Below are 21,143 nucleotides of genomic sequence, written 5' to 3'. Positions count from 1 at the left end.
CAGTTGGGGGTTAGGTGCCTCACTCAAGGGCACTTCAGCCATTCCTGCTGGTCCAGGGAATCAAACAAGCAACCTTTTGGCCATGGCTTCCTCATACATGAATTATTGTCACTGACTTGATGCAAGTGCTGAGTGACATCAATTCAGTGCCATTGCTGTTTAAATTAGGATGAACTTTGGCTAATAAATTCACTTTTTTCACAGATTGGGAAGAACACTGGATTCACCAAGCCTGCCATCTTCATGGATTGTGGAATCCATGCCCGCGAGTGGATCAGCCCTGCTTTCTGTCAGTGGTTCGTCCAGACGGTGAAGCCAAACTCAGAAACTCACTCACTCACTCATTCACAGATCTGCAGGGCTAAATACTTATCAAGGGGTGCGAAGTAAGAAATAAAACACTCCAGGACATGCCATGATAGGAAATTAATCAACAATGGAGCCATGTGATGCACCTTAATGCAAAAAAAAGCACAGTTTCTTTCACAATGAAGAAGATGAATATTTAACATTTATTCCAGAAAATCGAGTCGTACATGAGCTGATAGCCGATAATAATAATAATTCTTGAAAATTTTTAAAAAGATACATTCTTACCATCAAATACTTTCGTTCCATATTTTGTTGCTTTGGGGGTTTGGGTTTTTTTTTTTTGTATTTTTGGGGTTTTGTTTTCGAATTGAGTTTTTATTTCGTCCTCGGTTGGTTCAGCAACACGCTCCGCTATTTTGTTTTTGTCTACTCACGGTATATGAGCTGATATCCTAGTAGTAGAGTAGCCAATCAGAGCACGCAATTGCGCATATCCAGTGAATATGGATAGAATAATTACAAATCTCATCTCATCTCATTATCTGTAGCAGCTTTATCCTGTTCTACAGGGTCGCAGGCAAGCTGGAGCCTATCCCAGCTGATTACGGGCGAAAGGCGGGGTACACCCTGGACAAGTCGCCAGGTCATCACAGGGCTGACACATAGACACAGACAACCATTCACACTCACATCTACGGTCAATTTAGAGTCACCAGTTAACCTAACCTGCATGTCTTTGGACTGTGGGGGAAACCGGAGCACCCGGAGGAAACCCACGCGGACACGGGGAGAACATGCAAACTCCACACAGAAAGGCCCTCGCCGGCCACGGGGCTCGAACCCGGACCTTCTTGCTGTGAGGCGACAGCGCTAACCACTACACCACCGTGCCGCCATAATTGCAAATATCAGTGTTTTAAATTTTTTTTTATACTACAACAAGTAGTTTGCTGAGTGCTATATTTTTTCTTTATTAAAAAAAACAACAACAACAACAACAACACATTGTACACCTACTTGAACACACTTGTAACAAACACTTCAGGTTTCTTTCGCCTCCTTACACATTACAATAACACTTTCACACCATGTTATATCTCTACCGGTTTGTAACACAAATGCCATGCTTTTTTATTGCATACTGTACTGGTATTTGTGTGAATTATTTTATTGCATCATTATTATGTCACACGTTGAGAAGTAATCTGTGACGCTGTGATGTTCCTCATGTTTAGGCCGTGAGCACGTATGGAAGTAACCCTCAGATGACCAGCCTGCTGAATACGATGGATGTCTTTGTGCTGCCTGTGTTTAACGTGGATGGTTACGAGTTCTCCTGGAAGAGCGTATGGATGGTTTTTCTCCTCATGTCACTCATAATATACTACGGTTCAATTGTCTGAGCACGACCAAGAACTATGGTTCTTTTTAACTATCAATTAGCAACCTTTATAATTGTGATTAAACGTTTTAGTGCCACAGAATACTGTAGGGGAGAGCGGGGAGAATTGGGATGAGGGAGAGTTGGGACAGTTTGTCTTCCCATAAATTAATTTCAGCCAATTAGGTTTTAGATGACATCAGAAGATAGAAGTCGCCCCTTAGACTAACCAACTTCCTTTGGAGACATGAACCTGGAGATAGCAGTAAGGTTTGTGCAGTTAAATATTTTATCAACCAAAATTTGTATTTTCTCCTTCGCCTCTACCTACCATACATTCTATGGTATAACGTATGCTGAAGAGTTACCATATATAGTATTATTTATTAAACTTAAATTCTGAGGAAAAAAAATTTAAGGATTTTTTTTTCCAAAATAGCCAGATGGGGAAAGTTGGGACAGTTCATTATGTTACAGGTTTTTTCTTGTGGTTTACAAATATAAAATTGTTAAAAAATGTTTGTTCAAAATGTGGGCTTGTCCCTTCATGAGGATTAAACTTATTCCATTCCTTCTTGAGAATGGAACTGTTTTGTCGAGTCAGGTTTTCGGTAAACTGACATTTTTCCTATCGCTGTACCACCATTAGCTGTTCATACAGTTCATATGATGCATGTTTTGATAACGAGACCGTCAATGACGACGTAGCTCACTCCAGCCTCGTCTAGTCCAGAAGGAACGATCTAAAGTGGGCCACCTTGAGCAATAAATGTTGCAAGCTATATACACTATATACAAGCTATATATAGAAGCGATATCCACCCTAGGAATACCGACCGATTTGCCAGAAAGAATTCAAAACGGTGAGGAATTGACCGAGAAGAAGCGATTTTTGTTGAACTGCACATTAAGGCTTAATTAGTCCATAACTTCATTAATAATTGGAATTTGTAATGAAGCAAATCTGGGTAGAAGTTATATGCACCCTAGGTACCTCTACCTTCCTGCCAGAAAGAATCAAAATCGGTGAAGAATTGCTGGGTTTCACATGACATCACATCCGCCTCATTAGTTATTCAAAACTTTAGCTGGTGGTCTACCAAAGCTCAGTTGACAAAACGTTTGTACGGAGAAGGTGCATTGCTCGCATGAAAAATGCCTTACGCTTGCGTTGTTTTAGGTTGTTCGAATCGATTAAACCATGAAACTGATAAAAGTTTCTTCAGGGTTCCCCGTGAACTCATAAAAAAGGGTGAACGAACACAGGATTTCACAAAAAGATGTCGAGAAAGGTGGCTTTTGAACCTCTCACTGAAATCGAAGGGAGCCGAGTCGAAGCATGCTCAAGTTTGCAGTGATCACTTGGTGAAAGGTTTGTATTTCCCTCTCAGCTATGTCCTTACTGTTTTCCAAGTACTTTTCTTGCCATGTGCCATTATTTTACGGTACCTTTTTTAGTCACGAAGTGCTAAAGTCCCCAGCTGTTTCTTTGTTTACTCCTCACAAAGTCCATATGCATGAAGGTCGCGACAAAATTCTTCCCCAGCCATACAGTTACAGTGCGCCGTGATCACTTCTCCGTCTTGTTTAACTAAGATCCAGGTCTTTAAAGGGGTTTCTGATGATCTTTGTGAATGATTTAGCTGAGAGATAAGAGCCAACACAAGTGAGAATCAAGCAAACTGTTGTTTGTTTACACTTCAACTTGCAGCGCTTTGTTGTAAAGACGCGAACAAAAAGCTTAAAAAAAACATACTTACACGGGCAAAAACAATCCAGGATTCATTTGCCAGCAACTTGATCCTGAGGTCCTTTACCCAGCCACATACAAAAAAGTCGTAAGCCTCCGTACTCTTCCACGCTTTCATCTGTTTTGCGGTGTAGAAGGACGTCTGCAACACCAGATAGTTCGAGATGTCGGGGAACTCGACTGAAGGGTAGTTTCCAGATCGTATGACAAATCCTTCTTTCCCAGACTGTAGGGGTCGATTCCATTGCACATAGCAATCTTCTGAATATATCTAAAGTGAGCAGTGACTTCTAGATTACAAGCATACTATGATATGTTATTGCTAGTTGTTTGCACTACGGCAGCCATTTTGGTTTGCTAGACCACCAGCTGTTTCACCGGAAGTGAAATCACTAAGAAAAGTTATGTGATTGAAACCCAAGAATTGTGGGAGAAGAAGCGATTTGTGTGGCAACTACTCATTAGGGATTGATTAATTACTCCATGTCTTCATTATTAATTGCACTTATGTATGCAAATTTGGGTAGAAGCTATATGCAGCCCAGGCAGACCTACGTTCCTGCCAAAAAGAATAAAAATTGATGAAGAATTGAGACAGAAGAAACAATTTTTGTGAAATGTGGACAACGTTGGACGGACGATGGACAACACATGATGGCATAAGCTCATCGCCCGTTGGCTGGATGACCTAATAAATAAAAATTAAACGTAGGATTAAGCGAGGTATTTTATTTTTGTTCCAAGTCTCCCAACATAAGGCTCCATTTCTCCCCTCGATGTCTCATGTCTCTGTGCAAAAAATAATGACAGAAAAATTGATGCCTGAAGGCCAGTATATGTGACGAGCTGAGAAGCAAATGTTGTAAGAGCGTATAAGAGGTAAATACTCTCTCAGGCAATATGAATGTGACACTAATTGCAAAGAATTACACACAATCTACAAAAACTGAAAACCCATCCCAAGTCTCCCTGCTTTCTCCTACTTCTTTTTGAAAGAACTTCTGAGAGTTTCGGTCACAGGTCTGCATTCATTTCTTTACTTTTTTGAAAGAAAATGATCAGAACTGCAATCTAGTTTTATGAATAGACTTCAATCTAAATCTGAAATCAGATTAGTGGTTGAAATGAACATTGTGCTGCATGTATGCTCTATTTATTAGTTTAACTAAATAGCATTAAGATTGAGATCATTATTTGTCACACAAACGAAAAATTGTCTCAGTTTCTGAATAACCAGTTTTGAACCTGGAAACAGTTCTAGCTTTTTCTGCAAACTTGACTCTATTTCTGATCACTCACATGAAACTTTGATACACTTTGTTTGAAATATGAGGTTAAGAAATAAAATGTGGTGTTGTGATGTGGGCCTGTAGAACAGGATGTGGAGGAAGACGCGCTCTCGCAAGAGCGGATCCAACTGCATCGGTACCGATCCCAACAGGAACTTCGACGCTGGATGGTGCAGTGAGTACATTCCCAACATCATCATCCTTACTATTGGACTGCATTGTACTTCATTTCTGATTTTTTTTTATTCTTGAGGATTTATTTGCCTGTTTATTTAAGTAGATAAATACATACAGTTGTAGTCAGAAGTTTACATTCAGTGACATGAATGTCATCTTGGATATGAATGTCATGGCAATATTTGGGCTTTCAGTAATTTCTTTGAACTGTTCTTTTTCTGTGGCAGAATGATTCTACAGCATACAGCTTTAATTAAAAAAAACACTAGAATTTGGTGCACAAGTTTTAGTTTGGGCGGCACGGTGGTGTAGTGGTTAGCGCTGTCGCCTCACAGCAAGAAGGTCCTGGGTTCGAGCCCCAGGGCCGGCGAGGGCCTTTCTGTGCGGAGTTTGCATGTTCTCCCCGTGTCCGCGTGGGTTTCCTCCGGGTGCTCCGGTTTCCCCCACAGTCCAAAGACATGCAGGTTAGGTTAACTGGTGACTCTAAATTGACCGTAGGTGTGAATGTGAGTGTGAATGGTTGTCTGTGTCTATGTGTCAGCCCTGTGATGACCTGGCGACTTGTCCAGGGTGTACCCCGCCTTTCGCCTGTAGTCAGCTGGGATAGGTTCCAGCTTGCCTGCGACCCTGTAGAAGGATAAAGCGGCTAGAGATAATGAGATGAGATGAAGTTTTAGTTTTAATTTTCTTTGGGTTTTCTGAAATCAATCAAAAGCGAGTCAAAGAGTCCCATATATACGTTTGGGTACGTACGTTGGGGGAGTGCCTGTTAGAGAACACACTCTGTCTAGGCCGTCGGCATGGTGAGGTAGGGTGGCCAGTTCCTTTCCTCGCCGCCTTTGACTTCCCCAGTGCTTTTCCACCAGGTCCCCATTCACTGCTGGGTGGACAGGGATTCCCGGGGTGGCCCCAGATTCCCGTCGAGCCGAGGCTCGACCCGGGGACCATTCACTTAGCGGTCAAGTGCTCTAACCACTTGGCCACCTGCGCTCCTCTGAAATCAATACAGGGTCAAAATTATACATACTGGCTCAAAAATATACATACAGCATACCTAATATTTGGGTAAAATGTCTCTTCACGAGGGGCGGCATGGCGGTGTAGTGGTTAGGACTGTCGCCTCACAGCAAGAAAGTCCTGGGTTCAAGCCCAGTGGCCAACAAGGGCCTTTCTGTGTGGAGTTTGCACGCTCTCCCCGTGGGTTTCCTCCGGGTGCTCCGGTTTCCCCCACAGTCCAAATGCATGCAGGTTAGGCTAATTGGTGGTTCTAAATTGACCGTATCTGTGAGTGTGAATGGTTGTCTGTGTCTTTGTGTCAGCCCTCCGATGACCTGGCAACTTTTCCAGGGTGTACCCCGCCTTTCGCCCATAGTCAGCTGGGATAGGTTCTAGCTTGCCTGCGACCCTGTAGGACAGGATAAGTGGCTACAGATAATGGATGGATGATCTCTTTGCAAGATTCACCTTGACCAAACATTTTTGTTTACCATGAACAAGCTTCTGGCAGAATTCTGGTTGGATATTTCATGACTTTTCATGGTAGAATTGGTAGAGTTCAATTAAGTTTGTTTTTTCTTGGCATGGACTCAATTTATAAGCACAGTCCATATATTTTCAATAGGGTTGAAGTCAGGACATGCTTTAAGCTTAATGTTAGCCTGCTTTATCCTCCACAACCAGCTCTGATGCATGTTTGGGTTCATTGTCCTGTTGTGATTCCCAAGCCCCAAGTCGTGTTCAAGTTTCTGATGGTTTATGCTGAAGAATTCTGAGGTAGTCCTCCTTCTTCATTATTCCATCCACTTTGTGCAATGAACCAGTTTCACTGGCAGCAAAACAGCCCCAGAGCATGATGATCCTACCACCACCAGCTGGTACAGTGTCCCTCTGTACATGGTGGTCATTGTGGCCAAACAACTCGATCTTTGTCTCATCTGACCATACAGCTTTCCTCCAGAAGGCTTTTTCTTTGTCCGTGTGGTCAACTTCAAACTTTAGTTAAGCTTGAAGGTGTCAATTTTGGAGCAGGGGGTTATTTCTTGGACAGCAGCCATGATCTGTGATCCATCAGCTTCCAGTTCATGGCAGGGCTGTGCCATGGTGGTTCCTGGGTTGTTCCTGACCATCCAAACTAATTTCCTTTCAGCTGAGGGTGACAGTTTGGGTTTTCTTGAAGCAAAGTGGTTTGGCAAAGTGACTACACCTCACAATAACTTGGATACAACTGTTTGAACTGATTTTGGAATTTGCAGTTGTTTAGAAATGGCTCCAAGAGACATTCCGGAGTTGTGTATATCTGTGATCCTCTTTCTCAGATCTGCACTGAGCTCCTTGGACTTCCCCATTTTACTGTGTGTTGGTCAATCCAATGAGTGCTGTAAACAAACCCTTTTTATGAAGGCACAGAGAAGCTACCAGCTGTAGTCAATCATGATCCCTAACAGGAAGTTAAGAGACCTCGGCCTTGGCAAGAAGAGAGACATTTTGGAAGTTTCAGCACCTCTGAATTAATCATCTAAGTGAGCGTATGTAAATTTTTGACCCAGTATGTATAATTTTGACCCTGTGTTGATTTCAGAAAACCCAAAGAAAATTAAAACTTGTGCACCAAATTCTAATTTTTTTTGTATGCTGTATAATCATTCTGCCACAGAAAAAGAACAGTTCAAAGAAATTACTGAAAGCCCAAATATTGCCATGACATTCATATCCAAGATGACATTCATGTCACAGTATGTAAACTTCTGACCACAACTGTATGTATATTTATTAGATAAATCAGAAAAATAGATGTGAAAAATAATTTTTGCTCATAATTATAATGAACAAAGTATGATTGTTGTTATTGTTGTGTATCGAACTGTATTTATTTTACATTGAGTAAATATTTAACTTAACACAACATTTTATTTATTTATTTATTTATTTATTTATTTGCTCATTTATTCTTTTTTTAAGTCATTTATTTACCCTTTTTTGGTCTTAAATTGTGAAGAAACTTTAATACTGAGGTAATAATAAATCATTTAAAATAATATTTTTTACTCCTCCTTATAATAAACAAATGATTATTGTTGTCACTGTTGTATATTAAATATAATTTAATATACAGATGATGCTGAGGCGGCACGGTGGTGTAGTGGTTAGCGCTGTCACCTCACAGCAAGAAGGTCCGAGGGCCTTTCTGTGCGGAGTTTGCATGTTCTCCCCGTGTCCGCGTGGGTTTCCTCCGGGTGCTCCGGTTTCCCCCACAATCCAAAGACATGCAGGTTAGGTTAACTGGTGACTCTAAATTGACCGTAGGTGTGAATGTGAGTGTGAATGGTTGTCTGTGTCTATGTGTCAGCCCTGTGATGACCTGGCGACTTGTCCAGGGTGTACCCCGCCTTTCGCCCGTAGTCAGCTGGGATAGGCTCCAGCTTGCCTGCGACCCTGTAGAACAGGATAAAGCGGCTACAGATAATGAGATGAGATGAGATACAGCTGATGCTTGCTTTTATTTATTTATTTCGCCTCATCATCATCTTCACCATTGTACTTCATGCAAGATGTTTTTATTTATATATTTGGGTCTGTTTATTTACTTTATTTATTTAATTGTACATTTGTTTCTTGCTGTTTTTATTCACTTATTTATGCTTTTTGGTATTAAATTTCAAAAAGCAGCTCAGAGAATGAAGGAATAATAGAACATTTAAATGTATTTAATTTATTCTAATTGTTCTTATTGTTGTTTTATAGTAAAGCTGCCTTTTAAAATGTATTCAAAGATACAATGAATATAGAGTTAATATTTTGGCCTGTAAAAGGAAGACAAGAAGAAGAAGGAACAATTTGGAATAATATAAATTTGTTTCTCTCTTTTACACACACACACACACACACACACACAGCGGTGGGAGCCTCCAAAAACCCCTGCAGTGAGACTTACTGTGGACCTTCTGTCGAGTCGGAGATCGAGGTGCAGAACGTGGCAAACTTTATCCGCAGGAACAAGTCCATCATTAAGGCTTATCTCACCATCCACTCATACTCTCAGCTCCTCCTGTTCCCGTACTCCTACACATACGCACAGGCCAAAGACCATGTTGAGCTGGTAGTACTACACACACACACACACACACACATTTTCAGGAACTCACCTGTGTTCCTGAAAATAGGCGTGTTTAACGAGGCAGCTCATTGATGGAACAGATAGCATTGATGCCTTGATGAAATGTTTTCAAAACATTGTTTCGACTCATACATTCTGAGATAGAGATGAAGACTCCACCTGTTTACACCTTACAGGTTTCACCAGAGGTGTAAAATATACGGCCCATGGACCAGGCCCGGTAATGATTCACTGATTTGAAAAATGTCTGTTATTCCACTAGGGGGCAAAATAGAGCAATAATTTTAGGGTAAATTTAAGGGTATAAACTCAACTCCTGACAAAATGTGTGAATAATACACTACCGTTCAAAAGTTTGGGGTCACTTTGAAATGTCCTTATTTTTGAAAGAAAAGCACTGTTCTTTTCAATGAAGATCACTTTAAACTAATCAGAAATCCACTCTATACATTGCTAATGTGGTAAATGACTATTCTAGCTGCAAATGTCTGGTTTTTGGTGCAATATCTCCATAGGTGTATAGAGGCCCATTTCCAGCAACTCTCACTCCAGTGTTCTAATGGTACAATGTGTTTGCTCATTGCCTCAGAAGGCTAATGGATGATTAGAAAACCCTTGTACAATCATGTTAGCACAGCTGAAAACAGTTGAGCTCTTTAGAGAAGCTATAAAACTGACCTTCCTTTGAGCAGATTGAGTTTCTGGAGCATCGCATTTGTGGGGTCGATTAAATGCTCAAAATGGCCAGAAAAATGTCTTGACTATATTTTCTATTCATTTTACAACTTATGGTGGTAAATAAAAGTGTGACTTTTCATGGAAAACACAAGGGAACGGTGCGACATGAACTAAAACGAAATCAAGCTGCAGGTAAAACCAACTTTGTTTTCATTTCTGGTTCTTTTACCATCAAGGTAGTAACTGATTAGTTCCAGATGGTGGCAGTAGTATTCTTTGGAGTCATAAAACTCCAAGAAGAAAAAGATGTTTGCTGTGCAATACATGAAAATCTAAAACTAGCACTACAACTATATAAAAACAAAACTAAAGCTAGTTAACGTCTCACAATAAAACTAAAACTACTTGTACTACTTGTACTTGTACTACTTGTACAGTTTTACGTTCCTTCGCAATAGATTTACATTCCCTTTTAATAGTTTTACGTTCCTTCACAAAAGTTTTACGTTCCCTTGTAATAGCTTTACGTTCCTGAGCAATAGTTTTACGTTCCCTCACAATAGCTTTATGTTCCCTTTTAATAGTTTTACGTTCCCTCACAAAAGTTTTATGTTCCTGAGCAATAGTTTTAGGTTCCCTCACAACAGTTTTACGTTCCCTTGCAATAGTTTTACGTTCCCTTTTAATAGTTTTACGTTCCCTCACAAAAGTTTTACATTCCTGAGCAATAGTTTTACATTCCCTCACAACAGCTTTCTTTCCCTTGCAATAGTTTTACGTTCCCTTTTAATAGTTTTACATTCCTTCACAATAGTTTTACGTTCCCTTGTAAGTTTTATGTTCCTTCACAATAGATTTACGTTCCCTCGCAACAGTTTTACGTTCCCTCACAATAGCTTCCTTTCCCTTGTAATAGTTTTATGTTCCTTTGCAATAGTTTTACGTTCCCTCGCAACTGTTTTACGTTCACAAAAGTTTTATGTTCCCTTGTAATAGTTTTACGTTCCCTCACATTGTGATTTTCAGACTCACAATCCTTACTTTAGTTCCTCTACTATTACATTGTCATGGCACACATCCAGAATTGTCCTGTACCACCTTTGATGCATTAATTGAATTTTAATGGACTAAAATAAGTTGTATTGTTGTTTAGTAACTATGTAGAAATAATAAAGCACATGCTCAAATGTTGCACATGTTTTACGCACAAACCTGAATATCTATGCAATCACAATTTGTATGTTTTTTATTTGTAAATAATTTTGCAAATTATATTGATTTTTCCCACTGATTAACTCCTGATCATTATTACAGCCATTTCAGCTCCAGTTTATAACACAAAATATGGAAGATTTTTGGACTTGCCCTTGTAATGCAAGTGAAAGCTCTCTCTCTGTGTGTGTGTGTGTTAGATGAGTGTGGCAGTGTCTGCATCAGAGGCTCTGCGCAGTCAATATGGTACTAGCTACACCAGCGGCCCTGGAGCCGCCACCATCTGTATGTACCACTCTCACACACACACACACACACATATATATATATATATATTCATCCTCTGTCCCTCTATAATATATAAGAAATGCTTAATCCTGAGCTGGATTTCTTCTTGGGTGCATGTTTTGTGGCATAGACAACAAATCCAACATCATTACATGAGTCTTTTTTATTTTTTTTTTCTATTTTGCATAAGGGAATATCACATTACACCCAGAGCATATTTTCCAGTGAATGCCTGAGTGTCAAATATGTTAAATGAACCCGTGGTTACAGAATTTATCAGTTCCAGATGTGTGTGTTTCCATGGATGGGGATAATTAACTCTCAAACTCGTGGTTTATTATTTATTATTATTATTTATTATTCTGCTTAAAGGATATTATACAACATGCAACAAATTATGAATTATTCAGTATCTACAGTGAAATTAATGGAAATATAATATGCATGTACAAGAGAATAGATTGTAAGTTTGGACGCCATGGTTCAAGAGATTAAAGGGTTAAAAGAAAATGAATGCTTGTACAATTCATTGTTGCAGTCAAGAAGAACAAAATTTGGACTTTCTCTGCATGATCTCTGTCTATTTCTTTCTTTTCTTCTTTTTTCTTTGCAAAACATCAACACTAGTGTTTAACCCTCTGGGGTCTGAGGGTATTTTCTGGCACTAATGATTTTGGCGTGCTCTGATTTTGTTGTCAATTTCAACAAATCTAAGCAGTATTTTCAAAGTCATATGACTTTTTTGTATTCAGCACAAGTCCAGTTACAATAATATCTCTGTAGTTTGTATGTCATGATTGTACTTAAAAAAAAAACAGATGAATGAAGATGTTGTAAAAAGCATTTTTAGAAGTGTGTTGGAATGTGTGAAAAAAACATGACCTTACCCATTGTGACGAACTGTTTTGATCACTTGAGGTGATTCTGTTCAGTCTGAGGAATGGATCAAGCACAAAAACTTAAATCTGCTCCATTGATTTGGACAATTAACTGGCCATCAAAAAATTTATGTCCTATTGTTTTGGGATAAAGGGTTGGCAGTGGGAGGGGCATTCAATGAGAAGAGAAAAAAATCCATTCCATTCAATGAGAAGAGTGAAAACCGCTTCCACTGCCAACTCTGAATCCCATCAGGTTGAGTCCCAATGGGTAAGGTCATGTTTTTCACACATTCCAACACAGTTCTAAAACTGCTTTTTACAGCAGCTTCATTTATCTGGTATTTGACTTTATTTTGGTATTTGACTCTATTCAGTGGGTCTTGAAATTAACTCTTGTACTGTTTTACTCAGTTCAGAGCCACAACCATCTCTGTTACTCTGTTAAACAATTACTCTATAATTTTTGCTCCAACTCCAACTCTCTAAACTCAAAATCGAGCAAAATTAACTATTTTTGAGGAAAATACTTTTAACTCTGGAAAAATTGCTCAGTCACAGCGCACGCACATCAACCAATCTGCTTATCAGAAATATTTACACTTACTCGAATTGATCTTCGGCTGGATCGAGTCGAAGTAAAAAAAAAAAGCACCGCTCATCATCAGTGTCGCAGTTCTCAAGATTGAATTAAATCACTGTACTGAATCATGAATTGAATCACTGACCTGAAATTGAATTGCTGTCCTGAATCATGAATTGAATCACTGACCTGAAATTGAATTACTGTTCTGAATCATGAATTGATTCGCTGTCCTGAAATTGAATAGCTGTCCTGAATGATGAATTGAATCATGAATTGATTCGCTGTCCTGAAATTGAATTGCTGTCCTGAATCATGAATTGAATCACTGTCCTGAAATTGAATCACTGTCCTGAATCATGAATTGAATCATGAATTGATTCGCTGATCTGAAATTGAATTACTATCCTGAATCATGAATTGAATCATGAATTGATTCGCTGTCCTGAAATTGAATCGCTGTCCTGAAAAATGAATTGAATCATGAATTGATTTGCTGTCCTGAATCATGAATTGAATCACTGTTCTGAAATTGAATCACTGTCCTGAATCATGAATTGAATTGCTTTCCTGAAATGGAATTGCTGTCCTGAATCATGAATTGAATCATGAATTGATTCGCTGTCCTGAAATTGAATCATTGTCCTGAATCATGAATTGAATCACTGTTCTGAATCATCTGGAGCACATAAAATCCATGTGCCATGTCACAACAAGTTTTACCTCCAAATAGCCTAAACTATGTCTGACAAATTTTATCCTGTTTACGGTGGGCGTTTTCACCACGAAAAAGAAACCAATCGAAACCGAAAGAGTGAAAGTGATCATCATGCCGTTATCACATGAATAATCTCTTATGAATGTGTAAGTGGGCACTCAGTGTTCCGACTCCGATGTGACTGAGTAAGGTGACAAGTTTTATGTTTCATCTAACTTAGAAAAGTATGAAGTATAAAGTTTCTGTCAATATGTTTATCATGGGGTGGCACGGTGGTGTAGTGGTTAGCGCTGTCGCCTCACAGCAAGAAGGTCCGCGTTCGAGCCCCGTGGCCGGCGAGGGCCTTTCTGTGCGGAGTTTGCATGTTCTCCCCGTGTCCGTGTGGGTTTCCTCCGGGTGCTCCGGTTTCCCTCACAGTCCAAAGACATGCAGGTTAGGTTAACTGGTGACTCTAAATTGAGCGTAGGTGTGAATGTGAGTGTGAATGGTTGTCTGTGTCTATGTATCAGCCCTGTGATGACCTGGCGACTTGTCCAGGGTGTACCCCGCCTTTCACCCGTAGTCAGCTGGGATAGGCTCCAGCTTGCCTGCGACCCTGTAGAACAGGATAAAGCAGCTAGAGATAATGAGATGAGATGAGACGTTTATCATGCTTGTATGATGAAAAACCCGCAAAGATATTTATCTAAATCCATGACCTACTCATTCTAAACCTGCCGAGCTTCACCGGCGAACCTCTCGACCCCAGAGGGTTAAGAGGAATGTAAGAGGTTACTCAAGCATTCTGTGCTAAATTAGATCTTATATGGCAGATGATCTTTTCTGCACTTTTCCACTGTAACTCTGCTATAACCCGCTCTTTGTGGGACGTCCAAGTAGTTCATTATACCGAAAAGTTTGTAACGCTGAAATGGACCCACTTGTCACACCAAACACTCAGGTTATATGCAAATTTTAGGCACATTCTCCTCATCATGAACTTCTCCTTCCGAGTCACTATCACAGTTCACTGACTGAGTTAAAGGATCACGAAGGGAGGCGATGATTTCTTCGTCTGTTATGGAAATGACGGAGGTGACCGGTGTATCGCTCATTGTCAGTGTCCACACACTGACTCTCTGTTTTCTAAATCTTCACCATTCAGTTTACAACCCCGATTCCAAAAAAGTTGGGACAAAGTACAAATTGTAAATAAAAACAGAATGCAATAATTTACAAATCTCAAAAACTGATATTGGATTCACAATAGAACATAGACAACATATCAAATGTCGAAAGTGAGACATTTTGAAATTTCATGCCAAATATTGGCTCATTTGAAATTTCATGACAGCAACACATCTCAAAAAACTTGGGACAGGGGCAATAAGAGGCTGGAAAAGTTAAAGGTGCAAAAAAGGAACAGCTGGAGGACCAAATTGCAAATCATTAGGTCAATTGGCAATAGGTCATTAACATGACTGGGTATAAAAAGAGCATCTTGGAGTGGCAGCGGCTCTCAGAAGTAAAGATGGGAAGAGGATCACCAATCCCCCTAATTCTGCACCGACAAATAGTGGAGCAATATCAGAAAGGAGTTCGACAGTGTAAAATTGCAAAGAGTTTGAACATATCATCATCTACAGTGCATAAAATCATCAAAAGATTCAGAGAATCTGGAAGAATCTCTGTGCGTAAGGGTCAAGGCCGGAAAACCATACTGGGTGCCTGTGATCTTCGGGCCCTTAGACGGCACTGCATCACATACAGGCATGCTTCTGTATTGGAAATCACAAAATGGGCTCAGGAATATTTCCAGAGAACATTATCTGTGAACACAATTCACCGTGCCATCCACCGTTGCCAGCTAAAACTCTATAGTTCAAAGAAGAAGCCATATCTAAACATGATCCAGAAGCGCAGACGTCTTCTCTGGGCCAAGGCTCATTTAAAATGGACTGTGGCAAAGTGGAAAACTGTTCTGTGGTCAGACGAATCAAAATTTGAAGTTCTTTATGAAAATCAGGGATGCCGTGTCATTCGGACTAAAGAGGAGAAGGACGACCCAAGTTGTTATCAGCGCTCAGTTCAGAAGCCTGCATCTCTGATGGTATGGGGTTGCATTAGTGCGTGTGGCATGGGCAGCTTACACATCTGGAAAGACACCATCAATGCTGAAAGGTATATCCAGGTTCTAGAGCAACATATGCTCCCATCCATACAACATCTCTTTCAGGGAAGACCTTGCATTTTCCAACATGACAAGGCCAAACCACATACTGCATCAATTACAGCATCATGGCTGCGTAGAAGAAGGGTCCGGGTACTGAACTGGCCAGCCTGCAGTCCAGATCTTTCACCCATAGAAAACATTTGGCGCATCATCAAACAGAAGATACGACAAAAAAGACGTAAGACAGTTGAGCAACTAGAATCCTACATTAGACAAGAATGGGTTAACATTCCTATCCCTAAACTTGAGCAACTTGTCTCCTCAGTCCCCAGACGTTTACAGACTGTTGTAAAGAGAAAAGGGGATGTCTCACAGTGGGAAACATGGCCTTGTCCCAACTTTTTTGAGATGTGTTGTTGTCATGAAATTTAAAATCGCCTAATTTTTCTCTTTAAATGATACATTTTCTCAGTTTAAACATTTGATATGTCATCTATGTTCTATTCTGAATAAAATATGGAATTTTGAAACTTCCACATCATTGCATTCCATTTTTATTTACAATTTGTACTTTGTCCCAACTTTTTTGGAATCGGGGTTGTATTCATGTGTTGCAAATCACTGATGATGTCATTTATGTCACAGCAGGGCAGGGCAGGGCTAGTATGGGTGCGGCAGGGCGGGGCGGGGGGGTATAAAAACACCGCTGGGACACTTTAACTACTTGATAAGTTTAGCTTTATCAGCAGTCATCTTATCCTTTTATCGATCCTTTGGTCACCGTTCTCAATAATTGTTAGTGATCGAGACCTAAGCGAGCCTCATTAAGCCTTTGTTTTATGGCGTTAATATGTATTGTTAATGTGACTGCAGACTTGATTACTTATTGTATGTCTCTGGTGGGAAGAGGAGCGCATGGCTCAGTGATGTTTTTATTCTGAAGACTCCGACTCATTATGACAAAAGGCAGGGACACGAACTTAGTTTGTTATATGTGAAAGTTCATAGTAAAAGAGTTTGTTATAGTGGCATTGTAGTGTACATATGAACACTTCATGATATTCTGATGTTAATAATCTCGTTTAGTGATGTGAATTGTTATTTCTCTTCTTTCATACCACAAGGGGGTGCCAAATGAAACAAATTCGCTAAATGATAGTAAGATAAATAGTAAGATGTGTTTTTTCACTTATCTTGGTGCCCCAAGGTGGTCTGATATCTCAAAGTGACTGCTTATCCTGCTGATAACAAAAAATAAATCCTTTCAGAGTCAAGTTAACATAAGATATCATTCATTACACCCATCAGAAATAGAGATAAGAATGTATACTTTAACTTCCATGAAGCACAGAAAAGATAGATAGATAGATAGATAGATAGAGCGGCACGGTGGTGTAGTGGTTATCACTGTCGCCTCACAGCAAGAAGGTCCTGGGTTCGAGCCCCATGGCTGGCGAGGGCCTTTCTGTGCGGAGTTTGCATGTTGTCCGCGTGGGTTTACTATGAAAACTAACCATGGTTTTTTTGGGAAACCATGGTGCATTTTACCTCAGTGTTCACTTAAATTTTTAGGTTCTAAGTAAATGTTAATGGATCTGGGCTGTTAATCGAGATCCTTCTCTACAGCATTGACTGTTGGACGAAAGCATGGTAATACTACAGTTAGTGCATCCTTTTAAAAACCATACTATCCCTTTTTAAACTAATTTCGTAGTTACTATGACCTATTACACATACAACTATGATGCTACCACAGCTACTGCAGTACTATGGATAAACCACAGTAATGCTATGGTTGGTTCATAGTACTTAGAATCACCATGAAATACCATAGTAGAACCATGGTTACTGCCATGGATGAACCATAGTAATACTATGGTTGGTTCATAGTACTTAGAATAACTATGAGATACCATGGTAGAATCATGGTTACTACATAAAAACCATGGTAAAACCATAGTAAACCATGGTAGATCTTGGCAAGGGCCTTTCTGTGCGGAGTTTGCATGTTCTCCCCGTGTCCGCATGGGTTTCCTCCGGGTGCTCCGGTTTCCCCCACAGTCCAAAGACATGCAGGTTAGGTTAACTGGTGACTCTAGATTGACCGTAGGTGTGAATGTGAGTGTGAATGGTTGTCTGTGTCTATGTGTCAGCCCTGCGATGACCTGGTGACTTGTCCAGGGTGTACCCCGCCTTTCACCCGTAGTCAGCTGGGATAGGCTCCAGCTTGCCTGCGACCCTGTAGAACAGGATAAAGCGGCTAGAGATAATGAGATGAGATATATCAATGTTTGGTGTTAGACCAGAACGTCAGAGATGTAGGAGCTCATCTGGCCTGCCATCAGAACAACTGTGACTACCAGAACATCAGACAGAACTGAAAAGTGACAATGTGAGAGAGGACAAATTGTTTACAACAAGAAAATCAACAAAGGATTTCCTAAATTTTGTTCCCTAAGATAAGATCGACCCAAAACGTTGATCAGTACTGAATTCACATGATAAACGAGAGAGGAGATACAATTCTAGTCAAAAGAAAATGTTAAGTTGACCTAATGACTAGTTTGTTAGCAAAAAAAACTACAATACAATGACCAAGTTTTGTGCAGAAGGTCGAGTTCTTTCAAATCAAACAATCAGAACTGAAATCCACTGAGAACTGAAGGAGGGAGGAGATATGAGTTAACTGAAAATGAACGAAGTTGTAAACAAATTGTTTACAACAAGAAAATCAGCAAACAAATGGCCAAGTTTTGGTCACTGAAGAAAGATCTACCCAGAACATTGATCAGAACTGGAATCAGGTGAGAAATGAAAGAGGAGATACAATTTTAATTAGAAGTCCCAAAAATTCATGAAGTTGACCTAATTAGCAGTTCGTTAGCAAAAATTTGACAAAACAACAACTACGTTTTGTACAGAAGGACTGTTTTCAAACGCAACAATCAGACCTGAAATCCATTGAGAACTGTGGGACGAGATACGATTTAACTGAAAATAAACAAAGTTGTAAACAAATTGTTTACAACAGGAAAATCAACAAATTTTGTTGCTCAAGAGAAGATCTACCCAAAACATCTATCACAACTGAATTGGATGAGAAATGAGCAAGAGGAGATACAATTCTAGTGAGAGGCCTGGAAAATTCGTTAATTTGGCGTAATTAGTAACTCATTAGCAAAAGAAAAAGACAAAACAATGACCAAGTTTTGTGCAAAATGATGAGTTCTTTCAAACAAAACAATCCGAACTGAAATCCGTAGAGAACTGACGGAGGAGATACGATTTAACTGAATTGTGGACGACCGATGGACGACAGATGCCAACGCCATGGCAACAGCTCTTCGGCCTTATGGACAAATGAGCTAACAACTCTGGGCTGAGTTTCCCAAAAGCATCGTAGCACAAAGATCATTGTTAAATGGTAGAGCGAGCAGCACAATGAACACTCTCTCCTAGTTAAGATGTTCTTAGCCTTAAGAGGTTTTTGGGAAACCTACCCCAGATCTCTAACATATACAGCCTCATCCTTTCTGTCCTCAGTTTGACTCTTCTAAGTGTTTGTTCGCTCTTTCAGCTCTGTTTAAAATGCACATAAGCAGACAATCCATTTCCCATCATGCCTTGCTGGCAGTTGATTCTGTGAATAGTGTTTGAGTTAACCCTTTGATGCAAAACATATGCACACCCCTTCTAATGCACAACATGGGTCAAAAATGACCCGCATTCATTTTCCAGGTTATTTCATGCTGACTGAGTTTTTCTTTGCTCTATCTTTTGAAATCAATTTATTTTATGATTGAATATTCCAAGTATTCTTTAAATATCTTGTTTTTAGTTACCACAAATCATTAATTTAATTTTTTCTTTCCTACTTTATGAGCAAAAATACTTTTTATATTACTACACATGGGTCATCCAAGTGTGATTTAAAATTAAATGTCTTAATACTATAATAATAATTTGTTTCAAGTAATTACTTTAGCAGTGAATGGGGCCAGTTATTTATTTATTAACTATGTAGTTAGCTAAGCCAACTACAATAAAATTAGCTAACGAAAGTAGAATATGTCAACAGCTCGGTAGCTTATAGTAATTACTTGGAACTTTCCGACAAGTAATCGACTCACTCTCAAGGTAACCTAAACATCATCAATTTTTTTCTAAGGTAATGTTAGAACAATTGAAAAACATTACTTGCATGTATGAGATGGGCAAAGGGCGCTGTGCTGAGCTGTGAAATGTCTGACACAAGCACAATTCACAGTTCCCACCAAACGCTGGAGTAAATGCATGCGGGTCGGTTCTGACCCATGTGTGTAAACTTGATGTAGAATTACAAAAGCTCTGCTTGTTCATAACTTAAGAAAGGAAAAATAAAAATGATGATTTGTGCTAAACAAAAACAAGATATTGACTGCATATTTGGAAAAGTAAATGACAAAATGAATTGATTTCAAAAGTATATCATAGAAACACTCAGCCGTACATGAAATAACCTGGAAAATGAATGCAGGTCGTTTTTGACCCATGTTGTGCATTAGAAGGGTAGTGATACAAAAAGGGTTTTTATTCAAAAAGTAAGAAAGGAAAAAATAAAATAAGGATGTATGATGATCAAAAACAAGTTAATTGAGGAATACCTTGAATACTGAATGATGGGATTAATTTATCGCAAAGATATAGAAGATAAAAACTCAGCCGGGTCACTTTTGACCCATGTTTTAATCATTCAGATCAGAGCCACTGTTGATTTCATGTGTGTTATTAGTTTTATTACATCTGTGCTCTGCTTTTATGGTTGATACACAATCATGATCAGTACGTGTCATGCTTCATTATCCGTGTATGAGTGTGAGTGTGTGTTTCTTTTCCCGACAGACCCTGCTGCTGGTGGTTCTGATGATTGGGCCTATGATCTGGGTGTGAAATACGCGTTCACGTTCGAGCTCCGTGACACAGGTCGTTATGGCTTCCTGCTGCCCGAATCTCAGATCAAACCCACGTGTGAGGAGACCATGCTGGGAGTCATGTCCATCGCTGCCCACGTGCAGAACAACCTGTAGTGAGAGACATGTGCAGCAAGTGCATGCATGAGAATAATTGCAATAAAACATGATTTTTCGCTAAAGTCCAAAGCATAACGTTGCATTTATTTACTTTTTAAAAAATAAATACTTAGTTTTCATTGCACACTTTACTTGGTCCTTTGTATTTGTGCTCTGCTCTCACTCAGAAGATGATCTGATCAGGAATATCTAACAACTCAGAAATGTGTGTGTGGGTTGGGGGGAAGGGGGGTCAGTAAGAAGAAAAAGAAAAATGATGTCAGTGATGGGGGGAAATAGTTTTTGTTTGTTTGTTTTTTCAAGAAACAGGCTTTTACACATTTAATACTTGCTCTTCAGTCATATTATACCGGCTAGTGGCCTAGTGGTAGCATGTCCGCCGGGAGATCGTGAGTTCTATTCACGGTCGGGTCATACCAAAGACCATCATAAAAATGGTACCTACTACCACCTGGCAAGGCACGCTGCAATACAGATGCAAGTGGGGAGTTAAACTCTCGTGGTTACCAGAGGACCCGCCCCCCACTGTAACCCTAGCTATG

The 21,143-nt window shown here is 39.7% G+C and overlaps 1 protein-coding gene across 1 annotated transcript in view; it reads left to right on the top strand.

The window, feature by feature from the left end:
• The window catches only part of cpb1 (carboxypeptidase B1 (tissue)), a 38,254-nt gene extending 17,656 nt beyond the window's left edge, over positions 1-20,598 (top strand). Inside the window, exons 6-11 of the mRNA XM_060920729.1 lie at positions 205-309; positions 1,548-1,658; positions 4,817-4,907; positions 8,803-9,005; positions 11,114-11,198; positions 20,414-20,598. Coding sequence (XP_060776712.1) covers positions 205-309; positions 1,548-1,658; positions 4,817-4,907; positions 8,803-9,005; positions 11,114-11,198; positions 20,414-20,598 — 780 coding nt within the window. The remainder of the gene's footprint in view (positions 1-204; positions 310-1,547; positions 1,659-4,816; positions 4,908-8,802; positions 9,006-11,113; positions 11,199-20,413) is intronic.
• Positions 20,599-21,143: the final 545 nt, after the last annotated feature.

This window comes from Neoarius graeffei, chromosome 5, assembly GCF_027579695.1.
Source record: "Neoarius graeffei isolate fNeoGra1 chromosome 5, fNeoGra1.pri, whole genome shotgun sequence".
NCBI classification, from domain to species: Eukaryota; Metazoa; Chordata; class Actinopteri; order Siluriformes; family Ariidae; genus Neoarius; species Neoarius graeffei.
The sequence above is the reverse complement of the archived record's forward strand: the minus strand, read 5'-3'. Positions and strand labels throughout refer to the sequence as shown.